This window comes from Aspergillus neoniger (assembly GCF_003184625.1).
Source record: "Aspergillus neoniger CBS 115656 unplaced genomic scaffold BO87scaffold_9, whole genome shotgun sequence".
Taxonomy (NCBI): Eukaryota; Fungi; Ascomycota; class Eurotiomycetes; order Eurotiales; family Aspergillaceae; genus Aspergillus; species Aspergillus neoniger.
This window is the reverse complement of record NW_020291137.1, coordinates 736164-760487: the sequence shown is the minus strand read 5'-3', so window position 1 is coordinate 760487 and position 24324 is coordinate 736164. Positions and strand designations below refer to the sequence as shown.

Here is a 24324-nt window from a genome sequence, read left to right as displayed (position 1 = left end):
TTTGGGATGAGCTATACAGTAGCTCAGGGAGGTCGATGAAAGAGGCAGATGAACAGGGCCATGGTGCTTGGCGTCCATGTACATACATATATAGGCTACAATCTGGTGGGTTTGTCATGATTGTAAAACCGATAAGCTAGTAGCAGTAGTAGGAACTTAATAGTAGTCATAGGTTTTAATAGTAGGAATAGTCGAAGATCCACCGGATAAGTGCTGCTCCTGCCTCCCCACCTTTTCCCCGCTTCCACTTCCCGCCATCGGTTCTCTCATCTTGCCGGACTTTTCCCTCAGTTTTCCCTCTCATCACACTTTACACCTTTCTGATTGCGTATCATTGAAGACGAAAACTTCAACACCATGCCTGCCAAGAACGAATTTCTCTGCATCCTCCCGGACAAGCCGGGAATGATGGCCAAGCGACTGGAAGTTCGCCCGTAAGAACTACCCCTCACCTGTTCTTTCTAGTCATCAACACTGACAACACCGGCTTCACCGAACAGTCAACACTTGGAAGGAGTCAAGCCCCTCGTCGAAGCCGGCTCTGTGGTTGCGGGAGGTACATCATAGTTGCCACACTCCCTGTTTTCTCCTGCTTCTCCGTTGCTGACTTCTTCCCCAAATAAGGCGCAATGCTCGACAAGCACCCCGCAGAAGGCGAATCCATGTCCTTCCAAGGAAGCATGATGATGGTATTGGCGGAGACCAAGGAGGAAGCCGAGGCGCTCCTCAGGAATGATATCTACACGAAGAGTGGAGTGTGGGACATGGACAAGGCGCAGATTATTCCGGTTTGTGTTTATTCCCTGCCTCTGCCTCCCTCCCCTTTTGGCAGGCCCATAATCATGCGTACCTTTTTACTGACATGTGGGCGGTTATAGTTCAAGTCTGCCGTTCGGTTGGCATTGTAGATCTTCTTTTCCGTTCCTGTCACATATCACATTCCATGGTATATATGAATGACTCAGTTTATTGCATAGCGAAAGTGATAGTACCTTTGGTTATTGATACTATTGGAGTAAGTGGGTTTATTTATTCATGCAATGCTTTGCGCGTGGCTAGTGCAAGGTAGGACAGCGCAATAATAGTACGTGCCTGCAGTGGCAGCACGCATTTGCACTATGAAGTGACTGGTCATGTCGGCAGTCATCGTGCCTTTCAGGGGTCGAGTCTGGGAACTTGCATGTGCAGGACTAGTTCATGACTGGGGCACGATGCTCCATGGGCCGTGTCCCCGGTTGTCTACATACAGAAGGACATGGTCATGTTCTGCGCCATGTGTTGCTCATTGTTATGCGTCATATCATCCGGATGCTTCCCTGTTGAGCTGAGATGGCTGAAGTTCGTCCTCGGCCGGTGTTTGCTCGGCCACGCTTACGTGACGCAGGTTTTAGGTTTGGGAGTATACATGAGGAAGGACGTGATTTGAGCCTCCAGTTTAAAGGCTGCTGTCAACTTGTTTCTCCGTGATTGGATCCAAACTTAATCTTGATGATCAACAGCACACTCATTATATCGTCACAATCAAGTAGCCGGATGGTCGTGACGAGCATTGCATGTCACACTTCTCTTGATTTGCCTTCCGATGATAAAGAGATTCTACTGGCGCAAGGTACAAAAAGCGAATATACCCACGACAGTATCATATGTTGAAAATCTCAGTGAAGCGGCCAAGAACTGAACGAGTCAGTGCTACAGTCGTACTCCAAGCCAACAGTACTTCATCGCGCATATAAAGAAGGCTGATCTTGCGTCACCCTTGATAAACTTGACTGCGGCGATGCATGCACCCACAGGTGTGCATTCCTACAGGCGGAGAGCATGTACACGTAACCCAGCACTAACAAAACGTGGCAGATACCTGAATATGTGACGCCATCACAGCATCTTAAAACTAGAACTGTCAAGTCGTGCAACCAAAGCATCAGTTACCTAAGATCTCATCATGCCGTCCAACGAGAGTCAACCAAAGGTAGGCAATAACGCCGTACTTCACAACATCAATCCCAACTACACAGGCTTCGACCATATTAGATGGTATGTCGGGAATGCCCGTCAAGCAGCGACCTACTTCGTCGCCCAATTTGGCTTCCGCATCGTTGCTTACCGCGGACCAGAAACGGGCTCTCACCTAAGCTGTTCGTACGTTCTCACCAACGGAAACGCCCGATTCGTTCTCACGGCTCCCATCACCTCTCCCAACAACACCTGGGACAAGCGGGCCTCAGGCGCAGACCGTCAGCAGTTGGATGAGATCCATGCACATCTCACCAAGCACGGCGATGGCGTCAAAGACATCGCGTTCGCCGTCAACAATATCACTGGCGTTTGGGAACACGCCATCCAGCACGGTGCCATCTCCATCCAGGAACCACAACTCCTCAAAGATGACAGCGGCGAGGTCCGTTCCGCCACAATCCAGACCTACGGCGACACAGCACATACGCTGATCAACAGATCCGCGTATCAAGGGATCTTCCTCCCCGGATACCAAGCCGTATCCGGCCAGGATCGACTGAACGATCTACTTCCCGAGATTGACGTGATCGAAATCGACCATTGCGTGGGCAATCAAGGCTGGAATGGCCTAGACAGCATCGTGAAGTAGTAAGCATCACCTCCCATCCCCATAGCACCTTTCATACTATACACTAACACAACCACCAGCTACGAAGATGCCCTAAACTTCCACCGCTACTGGACCGTCGACGACAAAGAAATGTGCTCCCAATACTCCGCAATGCGCTCCATCGTAATGGCCTCGCCCAACGAAATCATAAAAATGCCCATGAACGAGCCCGCCACCGGTCTCAAAAAGTCCCAAATAGAAGAGTACGCCATACCCTCCCCCCCCGCCACTTTCCCTTTCATTCTCCCCATCAACAACCCCCCCCCCCCCTCTCCCCGGACTATTGATTAACATTCGCCAGATTCGTAGAATACTACAACGGCCCGGGCTGCCAACACATCGCCCTCCTCACCCCGAACATCCTCCAAGCCGTAAAGAACCTCACCACCCGCGGCGTATCCTTCCTCTCCGTCCCAGAGACCTACTACGCCAACATGCGCACGCGCCTCGCATCCGCGAACATCACCCTAGCCGAAGACATCAACCTGCTTCAGAAATACAATATATTGATTGATTTCGATGAGGGTGGGTATTTGCTGCAGATTTTCACAAAGCATGTGGTTGATCGCCCGACGGTGTTTTTGGAGATTATCCAAAGGGAGGGGTTTGATGGCTTTGGGGCTGGGAATTTTAGGAGTTTGTTTGAGGCGTTTGAGAGGGAGCAGGAGGGGAGGGGGAATTTGTAGGTGTTGATTGATTGATTGTTAGGTTGGTTGGTTAGATGGGAACTAGGGACTAGGGTAGAAGGGAGTGGTTGCTGCTATCATTTGGCTTTGCTAGAATAGATCAGGAGTGGGTTGCTTTATAGTACTATTGTCAACACTTGATGTAGTTAAGTAAGTGTCCTTTAACTCATGTACTCCGGTTCAACTAAGGTGAGGAAGGAATACGGCTAATCTAGGTAGATTATCTTCACATCACTATAGAAGTAGAAGAAATTGGTCAAGAACTTCGATACAAGCTAGCTCAACCATCTTATATCAAAACATACAACATCCATACCATCCCGCCAATATCCATTCCATTTCCGTCCCTGAACGCCGTCCCTATGAATAGATATAACGCATTGGAAGAATACCGAGACTAGACCTTATCATAAACGATACTGTAATATAGCAGCATATCATCACTGCTGCTGCGGCTGTTGCGGCGGCGCTGGCGCAGCAGCACCACCCGGGGTAATCTTAGGTCGTTTCGGGTCGTTCTCAACGCCTACCGGTGGAGCAGGCCCGCTGCCGCCACTAGGGTTCGAGGCATTCGTCACATCAGACAAAGGGGGTCGTTTTCCGTTTATGTTCTGCGGTGCGAGGCCCGGTGTAGATGCACGATTGGCGGCCGCAGCTGCGCCCGGGGCATTGATGTTAGGCCGTGTTAAGGGCCGGTAAGATGATGTGGTCATAGGTCTGCTCATGGGGCTGTTCATGCCCGGGGCTCCGATCCTGCGGTTCATATCTTGGGATGGGTTGACGAAGTCCCGGGCGTTGTTTGTTGCTGGGGAGGCGGCGCCGGTTCCGGCGAGCATGGGTCTGGAGACTGGGAGACTCTTGTTATGGTCGATGCCTGCGGTCTTCCGGATGGAGGGACTCTCCGCGTGGGGGTCGAAGACTGGGGCTCCGGATGGGACCCCGTTAGGGTTATCACGGAGGAGGTCGACTGCGCGAGCGGAGAAGAATGATGCGGAGGGCGTGCCGGGAAGTGTGTCTTGCGGTTTGGGGGGTTCGTTGGTGGTGGGTGCCCCAAATTCACGTTTGATGGGCACGGCACCACTTGTGTTTGTTGCGGCGGCGCCTGCTTGTGCTGGTGGGACCATCCGGTTGTTGGGGAGGTTTTGCTGGGGAGCTTGAGGAGGCATAGATTGTCGTTGAGGTGCGGGCTGGTTTTGGGCTGCGGAAGGGTTGAGCCTGCTGTTAAAGGGCTGAGGAGCGGGATTTTGTCTGGCACCGGGTGCTGGGTTGAAGGGCCGTTCCGGCTTGGATGGCGTTACCATGGCTAGGTTGGGTCTTATTGGTGCACGAGCGTTGTTATTGAATGGCTGTCGAGCTACGTTGGGCCCGTTTAAAGGCGTCGGTGGTTGCTTCTGTGTTTCTGGTCCTAGTACTACCTCGTCTGGGTTGCCAGATCCGCCTACCCCAAAGTCGGCTTCATCGAATAGGTCGCCTAAGGAGAAGGTTAGCGGTTGTAAGCGATCGTGACATGCCATTGTACTCACTTCCGAACTCCCCGTCGCCATCGAATGCCATTGAGTCGTCGAGGCTACTGTTCTTGCCAACGTCCGTTGGCCGAGGTGGCAGATCATCGTCTTCGGGACTGGGCTTTGGTTTTACGGGCTCTTTCCTGGGAACGAAGTCTGGGTGACGGTGCAGTTCGTCGACATCCCATTTAGCCTAGAGAGAGTCAGCCGTCGTGAATCGAGTGTCCGCAAAATGGCCACAGACCGGTACAGTCTTCACCTTGGTGACCTTCGAGACATAGTCCTTATCGTAGACACAGTTGCCCAGGACATTGCCGAAGTTCCTCAGAGCCCGCTTTAGAGCATCGGTTGTCCCCTCTTTCTTAGCCTTCTCGAAAGCAGCAGCCTTTCCTTTACAGTTCTCGATATGACCGTAACCGATATCCTGATACGAGTCGAGCTTAGCGTCAGATACAGACAAGCTCGCTGCAACACAGTGATGCCTACCTCATGATATGTGCCGTCTTTCAGAGTCACTCTCACAATGACAGAGAGACCCAGGCTGATCTTCCCAGTATTCGGGCTCTCCTCGACGAAATCAATCTGAATATTCTGAATTGAGCTTGACCAGCCATTGAACCCGAAAACTTCGTTTGCCAGGTTGATGCATTTATCGGCCGACAGGTAGTGTACTCTCTGTCCCGCAGCCCCAGGCCTGGAAGAGATGTATTCGGGGCCGAGCTTCTTATCGAGACGAGCTTGCAAAGTCGCAATTTCCTGGGCAGTGTACTCGTTAATTCGTCGCTGTGGCTCTTCGAATGGATTCGCGGTGATCGCTCCAGTGGAGTTGGGCATCATGATGGACGCTGGATTCCCTCGGTGCTGGTCGCCAACACTAGAGACGCGGTTAACTTCTGAGGCGAATGAGGGAGGAGGAGAAACGGGGCCACCGAGTTTACTTACGCGGGCATTATTATAGTAAAGATAGTGAGTTAACAGACTGGGCGGTCATTGAAAGCCACCAGTGGGACAGTTAATCAGTGAATGACAATCAAACATGCTAGCTCTAGGCGTGTCGACGCGTGATCGATGCCGACACGCCTTATCACGTCATCACGTGATGATATAGCTGCCTGTAATGTATCAATCATGGAATGACTGCCTAATCTACCGAAATAAATGAACAGGAGTCAGGAGGTCTAGAATCAATAAGGTAAATTCTAGCTAGATTTAGGCTTATGATTATTTCGGTTACTTCTCAGCTTCCGTGCTGTGCTAATGCGATGCTGGCATTCTATACCATTCTTCATGCGAGCCTTGCTTTTAAGGCACAAACAAAATCATTACGAACCTCATCACCACTTATTTGGTGATTTGTTGGATATCGTCATTTAAGCTCTCGATTGGCTCCGCTAAAAAGCACCATATAGGCGCAATCACTGGACAACAAGACTTGCGCTAGGGATCAGGCCCAGGTCCTTCAGGGACTCGCCGAAATACTCCGCATCGAAGACCTTCCGGGGAAAGTTCTGCGCAAAGCTGTGTACTTCTATTCCATCCTCCCGCTGCAGAGCTGCAGCGACCTCAAAGAGCGTGGTAGTCACTGGGAGAGTCTTCATGATATTTCCCTTCGATGTCTGGAATCTCAAGCGGGTTTCCGTATAGGCCGAAGCGGGCTTCGAGGCAACGGGACCAGACGTGGTGGCCGCCGGGGCTGGTGCAGGCTGAGCAGGGGGTGCTACACCGGCACGTTCGGCCCTCTCTCGTTCAGCTCGCAGGCGCCGCTCTTCCCTGTCAGCTTCAATCCTGGCCTTGACGCGTTTCTTGGCCTCGATGTCTGCTAGCTTCTCTTTCTTCTTCTGTTCAGCTTCTTTCAGCGCTTGCTTTCGCTGGAGTTCTTCTTTAACGTCCTGGGAGTCCTTGGTGGCCTTCCTGCGGATTTCCTGGGATAGGATTAGCAATCAAATTCCAATCGTAGTCGTAACCATCCGTACCTCATTCCTCTTCTTGTCAATCTTGTCCTGCTCTGACTGTCCCGCCCGCTTTTCCGCTAGTTTCTGTCTAAGTTCTTCGAGCCTTGCCTTCTTTTGGTCTTCCGTCAAAGGAGCAAGCTCTTCGGTTGATTCGGAGAAGTCAACGTGTTGGGATTTAGACGCGTGAAACTCGGCCTGTGCATGGCTCCGGAACTTCTTGCCACACTCGTTGCACACCAAGCTGCGAGCTTCCTCTCCCGGCTGAAGTGCAGGGCCCTCCTCGCTCTCCTCTTCTTTAATTTCCTCCAGTGACTTATCCTGGTTTGCTTCCAGCCATTCGAGAGCACCTTGAACTGCAAAGCGTTATCAGAAAACTGTCAGCGGTCGACACTGTAGTCGGGTTTGATGAGTAACATACTGCCGTTGCCCTTCTTCACTGCAATTTCGGATCTTTCCTTGTCAAAGCCCATTTCAATGAGCTGGTCCAGATCGGAGGAGGCCATGGTGACACTGGCTGTGAAAACGGAGAGGGTGAGGTGGTGGTAGAGTCTCAAAAGCGGGGTAAAGGGATCGTCTTTGCTCGGTAACCGACAGGTCGAGTTGTAAATATGGTATCGCCCGGAGCTGATGAAAACTATAGTCAAATATGGCGCCTTGAGAAAGCGACGATAGAGTGGGGAAATGTTTGAGCGTTGGGAAGAGCTGGGCTTGCGGGTGACGTATCGATAGCTTGAGCTGAGTGATAGATGGCCGGCTGCGGAATGTCCCGCCGCCCAGCCGCCCCCAAGCGGCATCAGGTACACCAATGTTCTGGACCTTTCCAGCCTTTCTCTAGAGCTCGTACAGCTGGAGAAGGTCTACATGTTTCTCTCTTGCCAGTCACTGTCTGTGGATCTTTGTAAATTCATTTCAGGATTGATAATATGTCCAAGGTCCTAAAATTGAGCGCTTGCGGGCTGGAATAAGATAGCAAATCGCACCCAGGACACTACTCGCACAGAAGTAGTTCTACAATTTAGGATCAATATGAAGATTGTCGTACTTTTACAGCGCTTATGTTGAGCTTCAATAAGACAAAATGCCCTATGGATATCTAGATGCACGAGTCACAGCTGATGTCCCGATCGTGCAGGATTTGTAAAACACTCATTCGCCCATCATCTCAAACGATTTATTGCTAGTGATCAAGAAGAAGCTGTGGTTAGCTGCCATTCGGCTTTGCTAGATTGCTGACAGAGCCGATCTATGATGAGACTCTGAAAATGCCTCAACAGGCCCCGAGAAACAATAGAGCAGATAGTATAAGTTAGATCGACCAATGGATTCCGGCAGATGTGTGATTTTGGCGCCTGACAGCCGTCATAAACCAATCTGGGAGATTGGGTACCTATGGCTTCTTGGTTGCATGGTGTCTGGCGAACAACAGCTGTTCAGCACGATTGGCGCAAATCCTGGAAAGTCAGCGCATAGGGCGCCCCGGATCGAGGATCACTGTTGGCATTAGAGCCCACTTCAGCATTTGAGTTTGGTACCCATGAAACCTGCTAATCTTCAAAAGTTCGGTGTGACGGCGTGCCTGGATAGAGCTGTACAGTAAACGAACTGACAAGATAGCCTCGTATTGAGTCACTGAAAAGCGTCGTGATTCAAGATTGACCAGCTGGCAAAAGTGTTTGGAAAGAGGGAATCACCCTATTGCAAAGTGACAACTGGAAAATCTCCGTTTCAAACTAAAAAGAAAAGAAGGCTAATGGTATGCAAGACATCCGCCCATCTCTAGAGATAGTGGACACTTAGCTCGAACCATTTAATTGATTATTTTTAGACGATGTCATTATAGTGGATCCCGAATCAGGACCCAGAACTGACAAGAGTACTCCGTAGTAAATAAGGTACGGAGCAATTGGTGTGGATGGAGTCTAGACAATGGAAGCCGACAGCGACCGCAGTGAGCGTTGTTCGGCAGCTGCCCATCTCTGGTCTCTGAAGACAGCGAGCAGAAATGGAGAGGATGCAGATTGCCTGCACTTCCTGCAGGTACTTTGCTGGCTTGAAACGAGGCTCAAACGGCCATTGCCAGACCCCGTGATGACATCACCTGACCAGTGCCCCCGTGGCCGTAGCTGAGTCAGCACCCCGGTCCAACCAGCAGTTGCGACGGCGAGACCAACTGGATTCCGTCTCGCTCCCCCCGAAACGGAGAGTTGCGCCTGAACAGTTAATCATTCTGCCTCGTGGTTGGCATCCACTTTGTCGTTGACTACTTCTGACCGATTTCCCTCCTTATCATCCAGTCTTCGTAAGGTATCTATTTCTTCGGCGGGTCCTGCTGCTGTCTTCCCTCGCGACTGATCCTCTTTCCTCGGCGCACTCTCAATCTAACTTTCTAAGGGCCACCCTCTCCCGCACTGCTGGGACCATCTTCTGTACACTACTTCATCCGCGCATCCCTTTCCTTCCTGTGTGACATACTCTTCACCCTCTATCCAACATGTCTATTATTCTCGAGCCCCCGGAGTTGGGATTCAAGCGTACGTGGTGTCCTGAATCTATCTATATACTGCCCTCCTGAAAGTATCCGAAGCTGACTAAATCCCCAGGCCCCTTCGATCGTGAGGTGTGCCAGATCTTGCATTTGAAGAATGACAACGCTGAGCCCGTGGTCTTCAAGGTTCGTTATATCGACTTCCCTGAACATCTCTGGATTGCCTTAACTAACAACGACTTTCCCTCCAGGTTAAAACGACTGCCCCTAAACAGTACGTGGCCACACCCCTTCGTCACTCGACATACTAGTATCGTTGTAACAACGGTCTGACATGGAATAGTTACTGTGTTCGCCCGAACTCGGGCCGGATAGACCCTGGAAAAAATGTCGACGTTCAAGGTTGGTTTCTCGGTGTTTTGTTGGATTGATGCCGTTGCGCAATGGCTGACGGTCTTGATAGTTCTCCTTCAGGCCATGAAGGAGGAACCTGCAGATGATGCCAAGTGCAAGGACAAGTTCCTAGTCCAGACTGTTGCCGTCACTCGCGATATGGAGTTCGCCAATGTTACTTCTATTGTAAGTCTGATTTCATGGTGTTCCCCACCGGCAGCGATCTAACATAACCCATAGTTCGAGAAATCTTCCAAGGCCTCGCTTCAAGAACGCAAGATCCGTGTGAACTGGCTGCCTGCAGATGATTCCTCAGCTGCCGAACAAGTCACCGAAACGAATGGCGTAAGTAACCCCTCACCGACCCCTTTTCGGTTCTCCAGCCATCGGATAACTAATTGTTCTATTCAGACTATGACGGAAGAAGAACCCCCAGCCTACACCTCTCCTAATGCGAACTTCCAGACACCTGCTGCAGCAGTTGCTAAAAGCGCTAACGACACGTCACCGATCCCACCGCCAGATTTCAGCGATAAGCCCAAGCGGGAAGTGTCGACCCCACAAGCAATTACTGAGAGCCCAGCCACGTCTACAAAGTCGGCCATGATGGGCGGGGCAGCAAGTTCAAGCGATGATCTGAAAGCCCAATTGTCCGAGGCTAATGCTCAGATTTTGGCGCTGAAGGAGAAGCTGGCAGATCAGGGCCTGAGGCAGCGGAAGATCGGAGGTGAAACCGAAAAGGCGCCGGCGCCATTGGTGCAGCAACAGCCGCAATCTGCCGAGGCAGGCGTGCCAGTGCAGATGGTCGCTGGCTTGTGCCTCCTCAGCTTCCTGATCGCATACTTCTTCTTTTAATTTCTCAGTCTTTTGAGTCGTCTTCTTTATGCTCCGCGCTCGCTTGCTCTTCTTTTTTCTTAGCATCTTTTACCCGCCATCCGGTTCTATCAACCAACTGTATTCTCTTCTGGAGTGTCCAATTTCCTTCAACAGCTTTGTCGACATCGGCAATGATGGTGTCCATGTGATACCTACTATTTTATCATTTTGCCGCTTCGTTCACAGCTGGCTTATCTGGCACCTCGGTACGGCCTTTCACTTGACTTTTCTTTTTTCTATTATCCTTTCCATTTTTCTATTACCATAACCTTTACCCCAGTGTCCGAAAATTGCTCCCGGCGGCTGTGATGGGATGATGCAGTAGATGGGAGGCAGGGGCGGTTCTGTCCGTTCCATGGAATGACCATGCGTGGGCCCATCTTCTCTGCCCTTGCAACTCTCCAAGTGGTCGGATGCCTTAACCCCTGACTCTATCCCAGCGTTTCTTCTCCTCCTTTATTATTCTCTTGTCTTCCTTTTCCAAGTCTCCTTGCCCAGTCTTGTGTTCCCAGCGACATAACCGTTTAGACGAATGCACGCGTCCATAGTTTCAGTCAGTCAGGCAATAAAGCTAATCATGATGATGCCATTGAAATGTCTATTGCATTGCCCGTTTTCTTTGTACTTGTATGTCGGAAAAGTTGTCTCAGCGATGAAAACACAATAAATTATAATTGGTCTTCCCATACTGCTAAAGTAACTATACACAATCTAAGTCATACTCAACTATGTCACATACACTTTGGAAAATAAGGAGGTAGATAGATGAAAAATGACATCATGTCATGTAAATAAAATCAGTCGGTCAATCCCAGCATACAATCGACATCAGGTACCAGCACCAGTCAGTCAGTTAGTTCATCATGGAAACAACAAAGCCATGGGATATCATCTCTAGTATAGTATGTCACAGGTCATCAAACGAAACAATCAAACAATCGATACCGTCCACACGGTACACATGATACATACAACATGTAGTTGAGAAAACAGATGATAATCCAAATCAATTCTGAATCTCACTCTCCTTCCACCCATCTCCCGATTCGCCCTCCGGACCAGCCGACGAAGCCGAGATGCTTTCACCCGCGCGCCCGCCCCCACCACCGACGAGACGACCGCCCTGCGCACGCTTAACCCGACACCACATGCCGACGTTCTTATCCAGGATGAACGTCCAGATCACCCACACCCAGCTGTGATGGCAGGGGAGGGGTTCATAGAATTCGCTAGCGATGCGGTGCAGCTCGTGCAGTCTTGTCCAGGGGATAGCGGGGAAGTCGTGGTGCTCGTTATGCAGGCCCACGTTGTAGGTGAAGAAGTTGAGGGGGCCGTAGTAGGAGTAGGTTTCCGGTGGGGGGAGGGAGTCGAGAGGGTGAGACTTCTTCTGGTTATTCTTCTGCTCTTGGATGGATTCGGTGCCGTGGCCAACTTGGGAGAAGAAGTAGTGCTCTGCGATGAAGTGACCGGCGCAGGGGTGGAGAGAGCCGGCGAGGAAGGAGCTCAGGAGGAGGTAGAGGAGGGGTTGGAGGGAGCCGCCGCAGAACTTGGTCAGGGCGTAGTCAAAGGTGAGCTGGGTGATCAGGTTCAGGACGTGGATGGAGGTGAAGGGAGGGCTGTAGATGAACATGGGGCGGACGGCGTAGAAGAGGATCTGGAAGGTGCAGAAGAAGGCCTTTCCGAGGATGGAGTCGAGGAGGAAGGCTTCGACGGCGGTGGGAAGGTCGGTGTCTAGGCCGGCGACGCCGAGGGACTTGTGATGGGTGAGATGGTAGGGCTGTGAAGCGGGAGAAGTTAGCTTTAGCTTCTTGTATACTTGTTTCATGTGCTTCTTCTGGGCTTTGGTGGTCTGACGTACCCGGAACGCAGCACTGTAGGGCAAACCGATCGGGATGTTGGCGAAGATGGCCAGCAGACGGTTGGCCATGGCAGACCGGAAGGCGAGGTTGTGGGAGATCTCGTGGATGGCGAGGAAGAGGTTCTGGTTCGAGGTGGCTCCGATCACGTATGCAGTTGCGAGAAATTTCCAGTCGAGCATGGAGGTGTTGCGGAGCAGGTAGGCGCAGAGGACCTGGAGGGAGACAACGCCGAGAACGACATATTTGGTCAGGGGCTCTGGTCCGCAGAGCTTGGTGACCTGAAGGAAGCACAGAGGATGTCAGTAAATGATTATTTGGCGGAAAAGGCCACGGAGAAGTATGTGCATACCTCCGGGTGCGCTTTGATGATGGCTTGTCGTCTGGAGCGGTGCGGCTCCTCTGTGTATGTCCAGAAGAAGTGATCATCGACAGCGGAGGCTTCTGGAGGATCGATTCTGGTTGAAGGCTCTGTTTCATCGGGGGTAGCTTGCGCAGCCTGGCCCTTGGATGCGGACACGCGGAGATGCGGTGAAGCATCCGCGGTGGCTTCGACGACGGACGAAGACATAGCGAGGGACGAGTAGGGGTGAGATGACAGACTTTCCAGGTGGCAATCTACGCCATAGATGACTGCGACCGAGGAGTAGGAAGGAGGAAGAAGAGAGTGTGGGAGAGAAATGGGCTGATGGGAGAGCGCAAGGGACAGAACAACGTGAGTTTCGGAGCGGATGCTTTCCACGTGGGGCTACCCGGGTCCACGGATGGTCCGATTTCATCTACGCTTTTTATTACTCGGTGAAAAGTTATACATAATCATCGGCATCATTGGTCAATAGTTAACATGCATTTCATATACTTGGTTCGTTTCAAATAAGGCTAATTGGAGTGGTACAATCCCTAAACCCTCGACCAAAGATAGTTCAACCTAGTAGTCGTCGCCGCGACTGATGACTTCCTTTACATTGGGTCGAAGGACAATCGTCTGTCGTCTGGTTAGCTGTATGTCTATAGATCGTGAGAGATGCAGAATGACGTACATGTTCATACTGGGCAGTGTAGGAGCCCTTGATATCGCAAAGAGGCGGGTAGTCCTGGACAATTCCGGACGAGACCAGGTTGTTCAACTGCACCAGCTGATTAGCATTTGACACATTACGAAGCAGAGGATTCACTCACCCCAAGGAGGTACTTATCCTGGCCCAACCGGTCAAGGTAACGGCGACAGAAGGGAAGAGTACCGAAGTTCTTGTTGATGACGTTCAACAAGTTCTTCGCCGAAGAGAGACGCAGAGGAACCTGACTGTGATCAGGGATCAGAGCGTAGTGAGAGGTTTCCATCTTCATATCAGTTAGCTACTGAACAAATTCTGACCAATAAATGTCGACAACTTACATCCTCTCTCACGTAACCCTTTCCGGTACTACCGAAGGTCTCAATGGCAAACACTTCACCCTCCTCCATCTTGGTCTGGTCGCCACCCTTGACAATGGGAACACTCTTGCCACCGTGGATGATGTGCTGGTCAATGTTGTGACCGTTGAGGTTCCGGATACACTTGACGGGATACATGGTCCCGTTGATTTCAACTTCGTAACTCTCCATGGCTTCCTGGACGGCGGCACCAATGTCGCTCATGCGGACGTCGATACCCGCTTCCTACATCAAGCTGTTAGTAACCAGGGACCCGGTACTAGGATAGAAACTGTAGACATACGCGGATACCAGTGTTGGTAGCATCCTTAACGGCGGCCAAGAGAGGGTCATACACCGGGTCAAAGGCCACGGTGAAAGCACTGTCGACGATGCGGCCGTTGATGTGGGCACCGAAATCGACCTTCATGACATCACCCTGCTGCAACACCATCTTGTTGCCAGCGTTGGGGGTGTAATGGGCCGCGCAGTGGTTGATACTGAGACCACAGGGGAAACCCATACCACCCTTGAGGTTGTCACCTTCCTCAAGACCCTGGTGACCAGTCAAGGCACGGACGGATTCTTCAATACCCTCCGCAATCTCCGTGAGGGTCTGACCAGGCTTAATGGTCTTCTGCGCATACTGACGAACCTGACGGTGCACCTCAGCGGCCTGACGGTACTCCTGCAGGAAGTCATTCTTCATGCGGTCGAGGTAGCGCTTCTCCTCATTGGTGGTGCGGTACGAATTCTCATTCTGGTACTCGACGATCTCACCCTCGGGATATTCCTTGCCGGCGAATAGAGTCGACAGGGGGACGCGCGGAGGAGAGGACTGGACCTTGGCGCCTCCCTTCTTCTTCTTCTTGGACTTGCGCTTCTTCTTTTTCTTGGCGGCTGCACATCCGCGGATTTGGTCAGTGCGGGGAGAATTCTGGAATTGGCCCGAGGGGTTGGTAATCCGTGGAGAGATAGCGCACCTCCGCTGGCTGCACCCTCGCCGGCAGCATTTCCATCCTCTACTTCATCATCGTCGGAGTCGTCCTCCGCCTCTCCGGCTTGTGCTTGACCAGCGGCAGGGGCGTCCGCCTTCGCGTCGCCGCTTTGACCGTTGACTAGAGAGCGAGCGGGGAAATCTTATCAGCTTACTGCAAGCGGATGGTAGAGGAGGGTTCGGAGATCAGCAACGGGAATCGTTCAGTGACTTACGGTCGAGCTTCTGCAGCTTCTCGCTAGCCTGGGCAGCCATGTTGAAAAGCTGGGCAAACCGGGATGGATTGGTGGTGGGCTGATGGAGGGGAAAGAAAAATGAGGGCAAAGCGGCAACCGTCGGGGAAAAGACGGTCAATGCCAAGCCTGAAGGTTGCCTTTTGGCTGTTTTCAGGGTTCCGCGGCGCCAACTGGTTAGTTAGTATTGGAGCCCTAGCTGGTTGTCTAGATTAATGCTGTGGAGAAGCTTCAGGTCAGGTACAACCTGCAGCTGCGAATTGAATGCGTTGACCGTACTAATTACTACAAACTATACAAAAAGGGAGATCTATATGTGTAGGTATCAGTGTCTGCTAACATTGCAATTGGTCGCGTGCGTCTGAAGCCTGCAGAAACCTGTCTGACCGAACCATCGACATTGATTAGAGAATACGAAAGAGGGATACTATGCATAGAAGATACATAACGGGCTATAAAAATGGAAAAAGCGACAATGTCATTCAACAGCATCTAGAACCACCATAAATGCACCTACATCCATACATGCACACCCATACACCACCAGTAACCCAGATCAAGAGAAACATTAAGAGAACAAACAATGAAACCACTTAACAGATCTCTTCAACAATATCCCGAGATCGAGATACACAATCTACACCTAAGCATAGCACCAAATACAACGTAGCACAAAGTATATCTACGAAGTAGTAAGAAAGCAAGATCCACCACCAGATCAGATCAGATAAACCCGACCGATGACGCAGCTCCGCCTTCCGAAGAGCGGCGGATTTCCTTCTCTCATCTTATCCCGACCCAGCACCGATAAGTTACAATCTCCAACTCTCCCTCCATTCAATCGCGCCCTCTTCCCTTCCCTCCTAACCCTCACCCTCTACCTAATGTAACTCACCATCCCTAATAACCAACACAACACAACACAACCCTCAAAAAGAACCATGACCTTCCCTCGTCTCCGGGGGCCCACGGCCACCCGCCTCCGACAGACCACCACGATCACCACCAACACACCCTACACCAGACCAATCTACCACCGAACATTCACCTCATCCACCCCCCATTACTCCCCCACCGCACGCGAACCAACCTACTACGAAATCCTCGACGTTCCCCCAACCGCCACCCAAGCCGAGATCAAAAAGTAACCTTCCCCCAATCCCATCCCCTCCCTCCTCACCCCCAACTAAACCAATTCCCAGGAAATTCTACGCCCTCTCCCTCCAACACCACCCGGACCGCAACCGCGACGACCCCAGCGCCTCCAACCGATTCGCCCAAATCTCCAGCGCCTACAACACCCTCAGCAACGCCACGAAACGCAGTATCTACGACCGCGACCACCACATCCACATCCATGCATCCTCGACCCACAGCACCGCAAACCCCGGCCAACACCCCATGGGCAGCTATAGCAGCTACAGCGCGAACCTGCACACGAAGGGGGCGTCGTACGCGGGGTCGCGCCCCGCCAGCGGATTAAGTAAACGACGGGGTCAGTTTCGTGGGCCGCCGCCGAGTTTCTATGCGCATGGGGGGTATGGAGGGACTGGGAGGCGGGCTGGTGCTGGTGCTGGTGTAGGTGGAGAGGGTAGTGGTGGTGGTAGTGCGAAGGGGACAGCAGAGGATGATCCGACGTCATTTATTCATCGGAATACGGTGTGGCATTTTAATGCGAAGGGGCATTATAGGACGCAGACGAGGGAGGATGAGAGGAGGCAGGAGCGGAGGTCGAGGGAGATGGCTGGGGCGTCGCATATTAATGATAAGTATCTTGGGAGTCCTGGGGCCATGGCTGTTAGGTTTATTGTGGTCTGTGGGATATTGATGGGGGCGGGCGCTATGACGGGGGTGTGGAACGGTGATCGGGCCGGTGGGCAGACGAAGACTACTAAGTCGGTGGGGAGGAAGGAGGGTTGATCGGGGTTTAGGGTGTGGTCAGTACTCTTCCTGGTGGATTGGGTTGGTTCTGTATATTGGGGGCAACTGGCTGGTCCATTAGACATTCATCTGGCGCAGGATCTGCTTGGGAGGTCAATTCGGCATGCATTCGGTTATAGCTGGTTCTATACCCGCGACTCTGCGGAGAGTCTCTATGTGTATATACTATAGACGGGTTTGGCTTGAAACAAGGAAATATAGGCTTGATTGATATACACTATCGTTGAAAGGGTGTGATACATGATTATTATCTAAACATCCATATAACAACCCCGCGCCCACTCCCAACTCCCATCCCGCGTATACCAACAGCCGGACGAGACAACCAGGAATCAATCGATAATCTCAATGACTTCCGAAATCTACTCTATCAGGCAGTATCGGAGCGCAAAGGACTAGGCATGAGCGGGTGCTGAAAACAAGGAGAATTCATCTAAGCCTCGAAGGTGAAGCTGGCGCCAACCTTGTGGGCAGCCTGGTTCAGGTTCTGGGTATCGAAGGAAGCACCAAGGCCGAGGGTAACACCAGGGCGGAGGAGAACGTTGTAGGCCAGAGCGGCAACACCACGGTCGTTGATCTTGGCCTATAGAAAATGGGTTAACGATTGACCAGAGCTTCTGAGGGTGTTACGTACCTTGGCGAAGGAAGAGGGGTCGAGGCGGTACTTGCTGGCAACCTCAAGGCCGACGGAGTTGCCGGTCTTGGAGTCCCAGGTAGCCTTAGCACCAGCCTCAACCTGAGCGTTGACGCGGTGGTAGTAGCTGGCGGAGAAGACGGTCAGGTTGTTGCCAGCGGTGATGGCAGCGGAGTACTGGGGAACGCTGTAGCCAACGGCAGCGGAGTACTTGGTGATGGCGGCCTTCTGGACGTCGTAGCCACCCTCAGCACCGACGAGGAAGCCCTCGTGGCCGAGAACAGCGTCGAAGTTGGCGGAGGGGCCGTTGAGGAGGTCGAAGAAGGCACGGGCGTGCAGGTTGGGCTGCTTGAAGTAGAGGTTGAGCTTAGCACCCTTGGACTGCTTGGCAGGGAGGTACTGGGTCAGGATCTCAGCCTTGAGACCCTTGGCGATGTTGTTGTCGAGCTCGAGCTTGGTGTCGAGGGCGTTGGCAGTGGTCCAAGCCTGGGTGAGGGTAAGGCCTGGGTGGGGACGGATAATTAGCATTCCTGCATGTTCCACAATCCTGGACATGAAGTGAAGGAAGAAGCGCTGGGATGGGGCATGGCTGCACGCAAATATGAACGTGAACCTATCCTCAAGCACTGCTGGGGACGAAGGGACGGGTGGTGTGCGCAAGGGATGTTCGCATTGTTTTTTGCGTTTCCGGGGGCCTTTACCAGTGGGCTGGTCAACGTACTTGGCCTCGAGCTATAGCAGGATGATAGTTAGCATTATAATCCATAATCAATGGAAGGACGCCGAAGGGATTGGTGAACTTACGGAGCCAGCAATGGGACCCTCGTGGGCAGACTTGCCCTTCACGTTGAAGGTGACGCCATTGGGAGCCTTGGACTTAACCTCGAGGTTGGCTAGTAACACTTGAGTCAGCCGAGTCGCGCGCAAAAAGGGAAAAAGCAAACAACCCAATTCAGGGGTGCAGGAATTGGGAGGGAACTCACCGGCGCTGTTGTGGTAGAAGTCCTTGTTCAGGAGCTGTTGTGCAGAGGATTAGCACGAAAATCCCTTCCCGGGAAGCTGTCTTCCAAGGTAACAAATTTCAAAGGTGGTGAGGGCAGCATACATCGTTGGCCGCCTTGGCGATGTCGGAGAAAGCAGCAGGAGCAGACATTGTGAATGAGGTGGTATAGGAGATGACGAAAACGTCAGAAGGAGATAAGAGAGGATAGAGTGGAAAGGCTGAAGATGATGAGGGGAGAAGGAAAGGGAAAGGGAAACGATGGGGAAACCGGGCAGGAAAGAAGGTCGAAGTTGAGTCGCCAAACAATGGGGAAGCCACGGGAGAAACCCCCCACCCTGATTGGTCGGTGCTCGGTTGCCGGTAGAAGCCGCTAAGTCCCGTGATGTCGATGCCTGGCGGCTGAGATTCCGCGCCTGAATTGCGAGTCAACCTTTCCCAGGTTTCCCGAGAGTTCAGCCCGCCGTGTTTTGGCTACTACTACTAACACTAACTAGTTACTTTGTAGTTAGTTGCTTGCTTATCCTCGGCTTCCGTTCGTCCTGAATTATGAGGAAAAACAAAGTATAATTGTTTTCTTTATCTTCTCTCAATAATATGAAGAAAAAAAAAATACATAATTTACTTACTGTGTTATGAAATTGACCGCTTCTCAGAAACATAGCAATTGTATCATCCTGGATGCCCTGTCACGCATCCCCATCGGTACAGCATGCATGGACCTACCATGGAACCCAGCCCAACCACATGGGGTTCGTATGACCGTGACAACGCATGTCCCTCCTGATCAGCATCATCCGCGCTTGACTCATAATCCGCCGGTGTGGTAACCTCGCCCGAACTACTCTCAACCATTTCTACAATTCTTACAAATCTTGTCGATCGAACACGGACACCACCAGTAGTGGAAAAAGACATCATAGATGAAAGAAAAGGAAAAGCCAATACGCGGTGATCCCGACGCATCTAACTGAAATTCGCTTTTTTTCGCGTCCCAATGAGTATCCCTGGTAAATCATCTATACATGGTTCTATACCCAAACTCTCCGCAAGAAGTTAAGACACGCAATATTCATTACCCAGACATTTAAACGGCGTTTTCATACTTGGCGTTGTGAGTCGCAATAGCTCTAATAAGGTCAAACATATCAGCTGTCTATTTTCTTCTGCGTTCTGATGCATCATATGCTTACCTGCCACTCGGGTCGGTCTGCTTGGACCAGGTCGGTACCCAACGCTCAACAGTGCCAGCACAAGAAGCCGGGAAGAGTTCGTCGAACATCGTGCGGTACCAGTAGCTAAGAAAATGTCAGTCCTGTCTTCGGCAATACAATGACACAAAACTCTAAACATACGCTTCCTTGGTGTCGGGAATATCACTACCCCACTCGGGCTTGGGGTTCTTCATCATCTCGTCGGTGACGTGCGCCTCAGCCTGGTCCTTGAGGGCGTCGATCCAGCTGTAGCCGACACCGTCACTGAACTGCTCCTTCTGGCGCCAGAGAATGTTGTCGGGCAGGTAGGGCTTAACGTCGGGCTCGTCGGTAGTGTCGAAGGCCTTGCGCAGGATGTACTTCTCGATACGCTCCTTGGTGATCATCTTCTCGGCAGGCTCAACACCCATGCAGGTCTCAAGGAACTCCTTGTCCAGGAAGGGAACACGGGCTTCCAGACCCCAGGCAGAGGTGGACTTGTTGGCTCTCAGGCAATCCGCCAAGTGCAGGTTCTTGACACGGCGGACAGTCTCCTTGTGGAACTCCTCACGGTCGGGAGCAGCGTGGAAGTAAAGGTATCCACCGAAGATCTCGTCACTACCCTCACCACTGAGAACCATCTTGACACCCATAGCCTTGATCTTACGGCTGAGCAGGTACATGGGGGTGGAGGCACGGATGGTGGTGACATCGTAAGTCTCCAGGTGGTAAATGACGTCGGAGAGGGCGTTGAGACCGTCCTCAACGGTGAAAGTGAAAGCATGGTGCTTGGTTCCGAGGAACTTAGCCACCTTGAGGGCGGCCTCGGTATCGGGGGCACCAGGCAGACCAATGGAGAAGGAGTGCAGCTGCTGGAAGGTGGTGACGGTGGACAGATCGTTGGAGTCGTCAATGCCGACCAACTCGTTGAGCTCAGCGCCCTGGGCTTGGGCAGCCTTGGCGGCCTCCTGCATACGCAGGGTTTCACGCTGAGCGATGGAGGCGACCAAGCTGGAGTCGAGACCACCGGAGAGCAAGACACCATAGGGGACCTCAGCCATCAGACGCTTGCGAACAGACTTCTCGAGAGAAGCGCGGATGACCTTGTAGTCAACAGGGGCGGAGGGAACGTTGGTAGGGTCCCACCAGGTCGGTTCGAAGTAGCGAGTGAAAGAGCCGGTCTTGGAGTCGAAGATGTGGCCAGGAGGGAAAGCCTGGATCTTGTCGCAAACCGGGTGGAGAGACTTCAGCTCGGAAGCGAAGTAAACGGCTCCAGGGGTCTCGGAGGACCAGCCGATGTAGAAACTGGTGATACCAATGGGATCACGAGCGGCGACAACCCTGTCCTGGTTCTTGTCGTAGAGAACCCAGGAGAACATGCCATCCAGGTGCTTGGGGGCGTCGAGGCCGTGTTCCATGTACTAAACCCATCAGCAACCCTATACAGATACACACCAGAAAATATCCTTCGCACATACCAGAGGAATGACGACCTCACAGTCGGAATGCGTCTTGAACTCATACTTGGTCTTCAGGTTCTTCCGGAGGATACGGTGGTTATAGATCTCGCCGTTGACGGCCAGGGCAAGGGAGCCATCGTCGTTGACAAGGGGCTGGGCACCAGAGTCTGCAAAGAAAACACGTTAATATTGATATCGAAACGATCCGCGGCGGAGGTAAAACATCACATACCAACACCGACGATACACAGACGCTCGTGCGCGAGGACTGCCAGTCAATTAGTCACCATCTTCTTCCAGCCCACGAAGCTGCTCAACTCACTGGTCTTCTCAGACATCCAGCTTCCGCCTAGACACAAGTCAGAAAAACGTCCACCACCAGCATGCTTGCCAAAAAGGCATTATGACTCACTCCAATCGGGACCACGGTGGCGCAAACTGTTCAACAGCAATCAGCACCACATTCACCATCAAAAGTGAACCAGAAATACTTACGCCTTGGCCATGCGCAGGGCCGTAGGCTTGAATTTTTGCACATCAGGGTGACTATAGCAGTTCAGATTAGAGGGTGTGACTCAAAACGGAGAGCGATAGTGGCGCGGGGCCCGCAAAAGAAATCAAAGACTTTGAAAGAGAGAGAGGGGAGAGAGAAGAAAGATTCCAGAATTAGCCCACATACTGATGACACGCGAAGATACCACACATGCTGACTACAATTCAATTGATGAACCGACTCAGGTAGACAGCAAAAAGGGAAGCAATTGACTAATCGAAAGATAGGAGAACGAGGGGAAAGAGAGAGAGATGATGCGGGAAATCTTAAATATGGATTGGAAAAGCGACACAACCCGTTCGCGGCGGCGGGGCGGAACCCGAGGGGCGATTTCGGCCACAAATCTCAGTGACTCACTTCCGATAAGATAGCCGCTAATTCTCCTACGCGGAAAACTGAATGTGTTGCTGTGACGGTTACTTTTCTTCTTCTTTCTTTCTATCTATGTCATCCTTATTGGTTGTGCCCTGACAGGTTGGGTCGGGTTATCTAGTTGGTTCCAACGTTGTTGGTGTCCCATTTTCCTTCAACTGTCTGCACATCCCCCACATTTTCTATTCTACTAAAAGTACTTTCTCCGGATTTTTGATCTTTCTGGAACTTGTTTTACTTTTACGCACTAAGGATGACAGATTGGAGAAAATTGAGTTGGAGTCGATTAGAGAGGACCCTCCCCCCACTCAAGGGGCACAAGCCGTCTGTCTATGGTATGATCATCCGAAAATCGGTCACCAGCGTGCACCCCCAGTGGTAGACATAGATAGAAGTATGCGAGAATCCCAAAGAGAATGAAGGGACATAAGCTAGATAAATCGCATTAAGATAGTGTCAAACGCCGTCCCGAACCGCCCCGTTTTGTCAGTTCTATGTACGCCACGCTGCTCGCTAAGAAGAAAACCCAAGTATTCCACACCTCCAAGACAGGAGAATAGTTAAGACACACCTGCGCCCATGCGACATTCCGGAACCTATTTGACTGCAATGGCGCGCTGAGCATGATCATAAACTCCCGAGCGGGTGTATCTGCGCTCTCCCTCTTGGAAGGCTTCCCGTCCTTCTACCCCACGGGGGAACACCTGGTCTAAGACTCTTAAGCCGCCATACCCGCCGTGAAATTCGCAGAACTGGGATGAAGTTGGGGGGACGGAAATAGACACACGATGGGCGGAAGAGTAGCTTCGTGGTGGGATAATAAATTGTCATGCCGTCGTGGGGCGTTCTTTAAAGGGCCGGGTTCTCCCTCACGACCTGTTTAACTCGCTTCTCGTACGCTGGGCGGTCCTTCTTGAACAGGTTGTATGCCTCAGCCTGGGCTGGTGACTCCGGGTTGGGGTCATCTAGCAGGTCCTGAATACCCAGGAGAATCTGCTTGATTGTGATTGCGGGTTTCCACGCCTCCTCCTCGTTCAAGATCGAGAGACACACGGTGCCGGAGGGATAGACGTTAGGGTGGAAAAGCGGAGGCACAAATTTGCCTATTGAATGCGAATACTCTAGTTAGCTTATTGCGCGAAACGAAGCCTTTCAAACAGCACGGACGAGTGGCGTTGGGAATGGTACGGGAGAGAGGGGAACCTACACTTCGGCGGCTTAGTGGGGTATTCTGCGATAGAATGCGGGTTAGCAGGTTTGTCGCATAGAGCACCAGTCGATAGGCTTCACTCACCATCGGGAAAGGTAACGTCCAGCTTGAAAAGTCCGCCTTCCCAGAGTGTTTGCGCCTTGCCGGGGATACCGCACTCCCATCGTTTGAGGTCAAGTGTTCCTTGAGGAGTCCGATGCGGCTTTGCGTAGAAGCCAAAAGGGTGGTCTCGACGCCACTGCTTTCTGTAGATGGTCGCGTTTGGGGTTAGTTAGAGAAGAGACACGCCACAATATGCATATGCGGTGTTGTCAATCACATACCTCTCCTCCGTCAGACGGTTCTGGCAAAGCGACATTTTGGGGATGCGGTTTCGGAGTACGTAGGTGGGCTGGAACCGAAGAAGGCTGGGATGACGGCGAGAGGGTTGAGGGGGTTGGGAGGGAGAGAGGAAGAAGAGAAGAAAGCGAGGCGGGAGGAACGAGGTCAGAGGGATTTAAAGGATAGTGAGGTAGGCAAATTAAGGTCGGCCGTGAATGCGCAGACGAAGTAACACTGTCTTGGGCGTGCAGCTGCTCATCGCTGGGTTTGATGCCCCACAGCCAATCAGTCCCCGGCGGCGCTGCAGTTTATCGCCGTCACATGACCTCATAGATCCGCATCGAACTTTTTGATCGATGGAAGTTCATTGGCACGTCTTCCATTTCCTCCCTCTGCAGTTGTGCCTTGGGCGACGGAACCAATGGGGTCTTCCATGTGTCCTTGCGTTGTACATGGTGGTTTTATTGGATACACACAGTTGACATGCAGCAATTATTCCCGGAGATCGCCGTCAGCCAACTCAAAAGCACAGAGATACCATGTACCAATGAAGTAATTAGTTAAGAGGTTACTGCTACTAGTCTCTCCAACCACTCCAGCAACTTCCTCATATCGGT

General features: G+C 51.9%; 12 protein-coding genes across 12 annotated transcripts; 4 read left to right on the top strand and 8 right to left on the bottom strand.

Annotated features, from left to right (window-relative positions):
* Positions 1-239: 239 nt before the first annotated feature.
* Positions 240-982, top strand: BO87DRAFT_457449 (uncharacterized protein). Its single transcript, XM_025628802.1, has 4 exons — positions 240-434; positions 501-556; positions 625-788; positions 879-982. Exons 1-4 carry the CDS (start codon positions 358-360, stop codon positions 906-908), a joined length of 327 nt encoding a protein of 108 aa, XP_025481973.1. The 5' UTR covers positions 240-357; the 3' UTR covers positions 909-982.
* A 960-nt stretch (positions 983-1942) lies between these two features.
* BO87DRAFT_405335 (4-hydroxyphenylpyruvate dioxygenase family protein) lies at positions 1943-3312 on the top strand (the record flags this gene model as incomplete). The annotated part of the gene is made up of 3 exons (XM_025625928.1): positions 1943-2604; positions 2665-2829; positions 2928-3312. 3 exons carry the CDS (start codon positions 1943-1945, stop codon positions 3310-3312), a joined length of 1212 nt encoding a protein of 403 aa, XP_025481972.1.
* A 159-nt stretch (positions 3313-3471) lies between these two features.
* On the bottom strand, positions 3472-5069 carry BO87DRAFT_240401 (RAD52 DNA repair protein RADC). Its single transcript, XM_025618834.1, has one exon. The coding sequence runs from the start codon at positions 4920-4922 to the stop codon at positions 3753-3755; it is 1170 nt and encodes a 389-aa protein (XP_025481971.1). The 5' UTR covers positions 4923-5069; the 3' UTR covers positions 3472-3752.
* Positions 5070-6024: 955 nt separating this feature from the next.
* Positions 6025-7472, bottom strand: BO87DRAFT_374841 (UBX domain protein). The gene is made up of 3 exons (XM_025622880.1): positions 7188-7472; positions 6791-7122; positions 6025-6739 (listed from the first exon to the last, which is right to left on the bottom strand). Exons 1-3 carry the CDS (start codon positions 7270-7272, stop codon positions 6233-6235), a joined length of 924 nt encoding a protein of 307 aa, XP_025481970.1. The 5' UTR covers positions 7273-7472; the 3' UTR covers positions 6025-6232.
* A 1490-nt stretch (positions 7473-8962) lies between these two features.
* On the top strand, positions 8963-10810 carry BO87DRAFT_240309 (putative integral ER membrane protein Scs2). Its single transcript, XM_025618833.1, has 8 exons — positions 8963-9073; positions 9161-9300; positions 9370-9440; positions 9506-9528; positions 9598-9656; positions 9718-9833; positions 9888-9992; positions 10059-10810. Exons 2-8 carry the CDS (start codon positions 9261-9263, stop codon positions 10500-10502), a joined length of 858 nt encoding a protein of 285 aa, XP_025481969.1. The 5' UTR covers positions 8963-9073; positions 9161-9260; the 3' UTR covers positions 10503-10810.
* Positions 10811-11529: 719 nt separating this feature from the next.
* Positions 11530-12950, bottom strand: BO87DRAFT_303824 (sphingolipid delta(4)-desaturase family protein; the record flags this gene model as incomplete). The annotated part of the gene is made up of 2 exons (XM_025619261.1): positions 11530-12660; positions 12732-12950. 2 exons carry the CDS (start codon positions 12948-12950, stop codon positions 11530-11532), a joined length of 1350 nt encoding a protein of 449 aa, XP_025481968.1.
* A 249-nt stretch (positions 12951-13199) lies between these two features.
* On the bottom strand, positions 13200-15084 carry BO87DRAFT_374838 (methionine aminopeptidase 2). Its single transcript, XM_025622879.1, has 7 exons — positions 15006-15084; positions 14777-14911; positions 14098-14693; positions 13776-14039; positions 13559-13720; positions 13420-13506; positions 13200-13364 (listed from the first exon to the last, which is right to left on the bottom strand). The coding sequence occupies exons 1-7, from the start codon at positions 15043-15045 to the stop codon at positions 13308-13310; spliced, it is 1341 nt and encodes a 446-aa protein (XP_025481967.1). The 5' UTR covers positions 15046-15084; the 3' UTR covers positions 13200-13307.
* A 735-nt stretch (positions 15085-15819) lies between these two features.
* On the top strand, positions 15820-16943 carry BO87DRAFT_355039 (DnaJ domain protein; the record flags this gene model as incomplete). The annotated part of the gene is made up of 2 exons (XM_025621317.1): positions 15820-16167; positions 16226-16943. The coding sequence occupies exons 1-2, from the start codon at positions 15965-15967 to the stop codon at positions 16941-16943; spliced, it is 921 nt and encodes a 306-aa protein (XP_025481966.1). The 5' UTR covers positions 15820-15964.
* A 203-nt stretch (positions 16944-17146) lies between these two features.
* On the bottom strand, positions 17147-19036 carry BO87DRAFT_355035 (porin). Its single transcript, XM_025621316.1, has 5 exons — positions 18704-19036; positions 18582-18615; positions 18403-18491; positions 17599-18330; positions 17147-17547 (listed from the first exon to the last, which is right to left on the bottom strand). The coding sequence occupies exons 1-5, from the start codon at positions 18749-18751 to the stop codon at positions 17398-17400; spliced, it is 1053 nt and encodes a 350-aa protein (XP_025481965.1). The 5' UTR covers positions 18752-19036; the 3' UTR covers positions 17147-17397.
* A 196-nt stretch (positions 19037-19232) lies between these two features.
* On the bottom strand, positions 19233-19753 carry BO87DRAFT_240212 (uncharacterized protein). Its single transcript, XM_025618832.1, has one exon. It carries the CDS (start codon positions 19562-19564, stop codon positions 19271-19273), a length of 294 nt encoding a protein of 97 aa, XP_025481964.1. The 5' UTR covers positions 19565-19753; the 3' UTR covers positions 19233-19270.
* Positions 19456-22040, bottom strand: BO87DRAFT_374837 (asparagine synthetase B). The gene is made up of 9 exons (XM_025622878.1): positions 21931-22040; positions 21747-21797; positions 21664-21689; positions 21574-21600; positions 21484-21519; positions 21270-21418; positions 19954-21212; positions 19792-19896; positions 19456-19728 (listed from the first exon to the last, which is right to left on the bottom strand). The coding sequence occupies exons 1-9, from the start codon at positions 21954-21956 to the stop codon at positions 19686-19688; spliced, it is 1722 nt and encodes a 573-aa protein (XP_025481963.1). The 5' UTR covers positions 21957-22040; the 3' UTR covers positions 19456-19685.
* Positions 22041-23025: 985 nt separating this feature from the next.
* Positions 23026-23744, bottom strand: BO87DRAFT_303792 (E2 SUMO-conjugating protein UBC9; the record flags this gene model as incomplete). Its single annotated transcript, XM_025619260.1, has 4 exons — positions 23026-23279; positions 23384-23407; positions 23471-23631; positions 23710-23744. The coding sequence occupies 4 exons, from the start codon at positions 23742-23744 to the stop codon at positions 23026-23028; spliced, it is 474 nt and encodes a 157-aa protein (XP_025481962.1).
* Positions 23745-24324: the final 580 nt, after the last annotated feature.